General features: G+C 44.6%; 1 protein-coding gene across 1 annotated transcript; it reads left to right on the top strand.

Annotated features, from left to right (window-relative positions):
* The first annotated feature begins 1,473 nt into the window (after positions 1-1,473).
* On the top strand, positions 1,474-4,270 carry OR8S1 (olfactory receptor family 8 subfamily S member 1). Its single transcript, XM_017894713.1, has 2 exons — positions 1,474-2,358; positions 4,079-4,270. Exons 1-2 carry the CDS (start codon positions 1,474-1,476, stop codon positions 4,268-4,270), a joined length of 1,077 nt encoding a protein of 358 aa, XP_017750202.1.
* Positions 4,271-5,691: the final 1,421 nt, after the last annotated feature.

The following is a 5,691-nucleotide window of genomic DNA, read 5'->3' as shown; positions in this document are numbered from 1 at the left end:
TCCTTTCAAGTCTTCCTCTCACTTACTTTTCCAGAGATTCCAGGCATTCCTGGGATACACATCTTCCCTAGTAATTATATCAAAGATTCCTCTAGGTGTCTACATGAGTCCCAAACAACTTCTCTCCCACTTGTCATGTCTGGAGTCTGGTAGCAATACCTATTAGGAGGAATTACCTGCCCTCCTTTCTGAATGACAGCATCCACAGTAACTGCGAAGTGGCTTACCACCCCCAACCCCCCCCCCAAAAAAAAAAAAAAAAAAAGCCTCCACCCCAAAATAATTCCTCACTTCCTGTTTTTCTTCTAATTGAGTTAGTGAGCAGGAGTGGGCTTCTACTAGTAATGATTTCAATGTGATTTTCTTAATAAAGGCACAAAGTAAGAATAACAACAGCAACATTAGCAGAAACAACTTTGATTTTTGATAGTGTTTTACCCTATAGGAGAATTCATCTGAGTTTCGTCTAGACTCACAATCTTAATAAATAATTTTAATAGTTACAAATGTCAATGAATAGTTAGGAGTAGGTAGTTTGAAGTGCTTTATATATAATCTCATATTTAATCCTCAAAACATTACATAGTACTATTATATGCATTTTGTATACTAAGAAATTGAGGTACAGAGCTTTGTGTATCTTGTACAAGTCATATAGTACAGCTGGAATGTGAACGTAGTGTGACACAGGAGTCCACTTAGCCATTGATCTGTGTGGCTCAATTATACTCTAAGCATCAGCTTTTCGGAACTACCCATGTTTTACTGAACATGACTTGATTTTTTCTCAGTCCTGAGTGTTTGAACACATTCTTCATGCCAATTAATTGTCTCTTTGATATTTATTTTCCTAGGTCAATTATATGCTTTCTTGCTTTCTTGCTTTCTTTTTTTTTTTTTTTGAGTCCGAGTTTTGCTCTTGTTGCCGAGGTTGGAGTGTGCAATGGCACGATCTTGGCTCACCACAACCTCCACCTCCCGGGTTCAAGTGATTCTCCTGCCTCAGCCTCCCAAGTAGCTGGGATTACAGGCATGCACCACCACACCAGGCTAATTTTGTATTTTTAGTAGAGATGGGGTTTCTCCATGTTGGTCAGGCTGGTCTTGAACTCCCGACCTCAGGTGATCCACCTGCCTCAGTCTCCCAAAGTGCTGGGATTACAGGCATGAGCCACCACTCCTGGTCAATCATATGCTTTCTTTAAAAATTTGTTCAAATTTCCTCAATGTATTATTACTGACCCCTATGTAAATCAAAATTTGAGCTCTCTTCATATTAATTACACTGTTACAATTTCTTGTTTTCACATTCCTGTTCTTCAGTGGATCATTTAAAGAGCAAAGACTACACCTCAATCATCTTTATGTTCCACGTGACTGATATGAAAAGAGAATCAGTACCATGAGAAAACTGTCTGGAGTAGTCTTTACTTGGTTGCTATGATTTTTCATATTATTTCTAGGCCTTTGTAAATGGCCTTGGGGAACCACAGCACCATCACCAAGTTCCTCCTCCTTGGGCTGTCTGCCAACCCCTACATCCAGGCTCTGCTCTTTGTGCTGTTCCTGGGGATTTGCCTCCTGACCATAATGGGGAACCTGATGCTGCTGCTGGTGATCAGGGCTGATTCTTGTCTCCACACGCCCATGTATTTCTTCCTGAGTCACCTCTTTTTTGTTGATTTCTGCTTCTCTTCGGTCATTGTGCCCAAGATGCTGGAGAACTTCCTGTCACAAAGGAAAACCATTTCAGTAGAGGGCTGCCTGGCTCAGGTCTTCTTTGTGTTTGTCACTGCAAGGACTGAAACCTGCCTTCTCTCAGGAATGGCCTATGACCACTATGCTGCCATCTGCCGCCCACTGCTTTATGGACAGATCATGGGTAAACAACTGTATAAGCACCTTGTGTGGGGCTCATGGGGACTGGGCTTTCTGGACGCACTCATCAATGTCCTCCTAGCTGTAAACATGGTCTTTTGTGAAGCCAAAATCATTCACCACTACAGCTGTGAGATGCCATCTCTCCTCCCTCTGTCCTGCTCTGATATCTCCAGAAACCTCATCGCCTTGCTCTGCTCCACTCTCCTGTATGGGCTGGGAACCTTCCTTTTGGTCTTCTTATCCTACACCCTTATAATCTCTACCATCCTAAGCATCAGCTCTACCTCGGGCAGAAGCGAGGCCTTCACCTGCTCTGCCCACCTCACTGCAGTGATACTTTACTACGGCTCAGCTTTGCTCCGCCATCTCATGCCAAACTCAGTTTCCCCCATAGAGTTGATCTTCTCTGTGCAGTATACTATACTCACTCCCATGCTGAATCCCCTCATCTATAGCCTGAAAAATAAGGAAGTGAAGGTAGCTCTGAAAAGAACTTTGGAAAAATATTTGCAATATACCAGACATTGAATTAAAAAGCAAACATTGTTGGCTTAGCACTGTGGCTCATGCCTGCAGCAGGAGGATTGCTGGAGCTCAGGAGTTTGAGATTAGCTTGGCCAACATGGCGAAACCCTGTCTCCAAAAAAAAAAAAATTAGCCGGGCATGGTGGTGTGTACCTGTAATTCTAGTTACTTGGAAGGCTGAGGCAGGAGGATTGCTTGCATGGGAGGTCGAGGCTGCAGTGAGCTGCGATTGCACCACTGCACTCCAGCCTGGGCAACAGAGCAAGACCCTGTCTAAAAAAAAAAAAAAAAGACTGTGGAAAATTTGGATCAAGCTGCATACAACATGACACTGGATAAGTTTACAGTAGTAAGTATTCCTGGCTACCCTCAGTGTCTGATACTGCAAGCTATAAATTAGAAGTGCATGAGAGAATGGTACAAAGTTATTACCAGGAGGACAGTTAACTTTAATCCCTGCTAGTGACAAAGCAAATTATTAAATTATTACCTCAATAAAGTTTTATTATGAACATATTGATTCATTTTTCTCATTCTAAAACATTCATCTTGGGCTTTGCATTTAGTAAAATCATTAGTGTCATGAATCTATCATTATTTTTAATTTACTTTGGTAAATATACTAAAAGTTACGCATTTAATAAGAACACAGTGTCATGGATCTGTGGGAGAGAAAAGTCATAGATAAGACTTGATGGGAAGAAAGAGGGCCGGGTGCGGTGGCTCAAGCCTGTAATCCCAGCACTTTGGGAGGCCGAGGCGGGCGGATCACGAGGGCAGGAGATCGAGACCATCCTGGCTAACACGGTGAAAACCCGTCTCTACTAAAAAAATACAAAAAAAAAAACTAGCCGGGCGAGGTGGCGGGCGCCTGTAGTCCCAGCTACTCGGGAGGCTGAGGCAGGAGAATGGCGTAAACCCGGGAGGCAGAGCTTGCAGTGAGCTGAGATCCGGCCACTGCACTCCAGCCTGGGCGACAGAGCGAGACTCCGTCTCAAAAAAAAAAAAAAAAAGAAAGAGAAAGATTTCCAACCGTGTGGCCATAGGAGACATAAACACCTAAGAGAACCTCAGAGAGGGAATTAACATATTGAGGCGGAATTCGGACTCAGATAACATTTCCAAGAACTGCACTGTGTGTGCCGCTTGGTGGCCAGATCTCCAGTGCAAAAGGTTGCAAGGAGGCTCTGCGGCTCTGGAAACTTCATTTCTCACATGGTCTTCATTCACTGTATAGGGGATTTATGTTTTTTCCAATTAGCTGATCTTATCAGTGTGTCTTTTCCTTGTAGAGTGCAGGCTATGTACCCTAGACAAATAATCTTGTTTTGACCTCATCTCAAGTGAATCCCGAAACTATCTTTGTCTCATCTTTCATTGTTTAGTGGCAGGTGGTTTGCCGGTTCTAAGGCCACTGAATAACTCTCACGTAAAAAACATTTTTTCCTATAAAACGCAAATCTATTGTCACACTGCTTCTGATTTGTTTAAGCTATATTTTACGATTGTCTAATTTACTATAGTTAACTGAAAAGGTGCAAAAACTATGTACAAATTATTGAATTTATTGAATATTAACTTGCACTTTTCTCAAGCTTCTTTCACAAACTCTCTTCGTTCTAATTGTCAGTTTTAAAAGCTTTTCATGAAAAAAAAATGTATCTGTTACAACGGGGAAAGAAGCCTCCGGGACAGCAGTGATTTGCCTCAGCTGCACAAAGGCCAGGCCAGATGGAACAGACCAGCCTTCACGGAAGGCCGCAGGGAGCCCGGAGCCCCGGAGTCAAGCGTTCAGGTCACGCCTCAACCCCGAGGGGCCTGCGCATGCTCCGCGCTGTACGCCGCGCCCAAGGCCCTGCAGTGATCCGCAGGAGCCCCGAGATAGAGAAACCCACATGAAAACACAAGCCTGGTGAGATGTTGGCCTCCTCCTCTGCTGCCCACGCCGCCACCTCTACACGCACCAAGCCCTCTGTCCCGGAGAAGTCGTATTTGGTCTCCCTCGATGGGAGAGACCCAGACCATGCAGGCATCATGATCCCGGCGCTGCCTCCCGGGGACCCGCCGCTCCTCCTGGAGCAGCTCAGGAGCCGGGGCCCGTTTGGCAGCTTCCGCCAGTGCTGCGTGGCCCCCATAGACCCCAAGCCAGCTTACCAAAATCAAGGCAGAAGGCCTAGCATTCGGTGTCCGTACACCTGGACAAGCAAGAATGGAATCCTAGATGCGCAAAAACTGATTGTGAAGTGGCCTGAGGCAGAGCGCTTTTCAGGCAGGGACGTTGAAAGCTGGATTTGACAGGGTTCTTTCTCAGGTGGTGGATCCAGAACTAAACCACATCCCCAGGCCACCAGTGGAACGAGCAACTCACGAGATCCTGGGGGCCCAGAAGATAGCAATGGTGCCAGTGCCCCCTCCAGAGCCCAAAGACCAGGACCCTCCAGCCCTCCATATCAGGGCGCTTCCCAAGAATATGTCCCACCCCTTTTGAAAGCTCCATTTAAATTAATGGTGAAGAAGTAGCTTCGGTTACATGGTTACATAAGACTGCAACTTCAGAATGAAGATAGGCCAAGGTCTCCCTGATTTCAGTATTTCAGCCTTGACTGTGGGCAGTGTCCAGTTTGAACTGGGAGAGAGTTTGACTTTGGGGAAGTTGACTGTGTTGTCCCCTTCGTTGTGCTGCCATTTGACCAGCCTGTCCAAAGGCACAATGCTCAGTAGACACTACAGAGAGATAAAGAGACACTGCAGCAACCTGAGGTTGTCCTGAGACAAACTTTTATACTTGAACATGGAGACTGCACCTGGATTTTGGGTTTGTGCTCTAGAATACACAAAACCTACAATGAAAGAACATAACCAGTCCCAAAGATAATTTCAAAGAATAATGGGAATTTAAGGGGTAGCTGGGAGTAGGGATTTGACAGTGCTTATTTGACATTATTTCTCAGAGTTGCAAACTAGAATGTACAAACCATTAGCATCAGATAGCTTGATGATTGAAGGTTGTTATGACCTTCTTCCGCATGAATTCTTCTACCTACTTCCCTTTCCCTTGTAAGAGATGACAAAACATGGAACTCTAGAATGTGTGAGGAAGCTTGGACATCAGGTGTAAGCAAAAACATTTGCAGGCTGTCTGTCCAGGGCCTCTTGCTGTCCTGCAAGGGCTAGTGGGTCTTGGGTGTGTTTAGTTTATTCTCGTGTTTGTATTATTTAGAAAAGTGAGTGGTCAATAAATGGCTTCAGATTTATAATAAAATCATTTGATACTAAAAAAGAAAT

This window comes from Rhinopithecus bieti, unplaced genomic scaffold (genome assembly GCF_001698545.2).
Source record: "Rhinopithecus bieti isolate Rb0 unplaced genomic scaffold, ASM169854v2 scaffold_24390, whole genome shotgun sequence".
NCBI lineage: Eukaryota > Metazoa > Chordata > Mammalia > Primates > Cercopithecidae > Rhinopithecus > Rhinopithecus bieti.
Note: the sequence above shows the minus strand (reverse complement) of the source record. Positions and strands in the feature narration are given on the sequence as shown.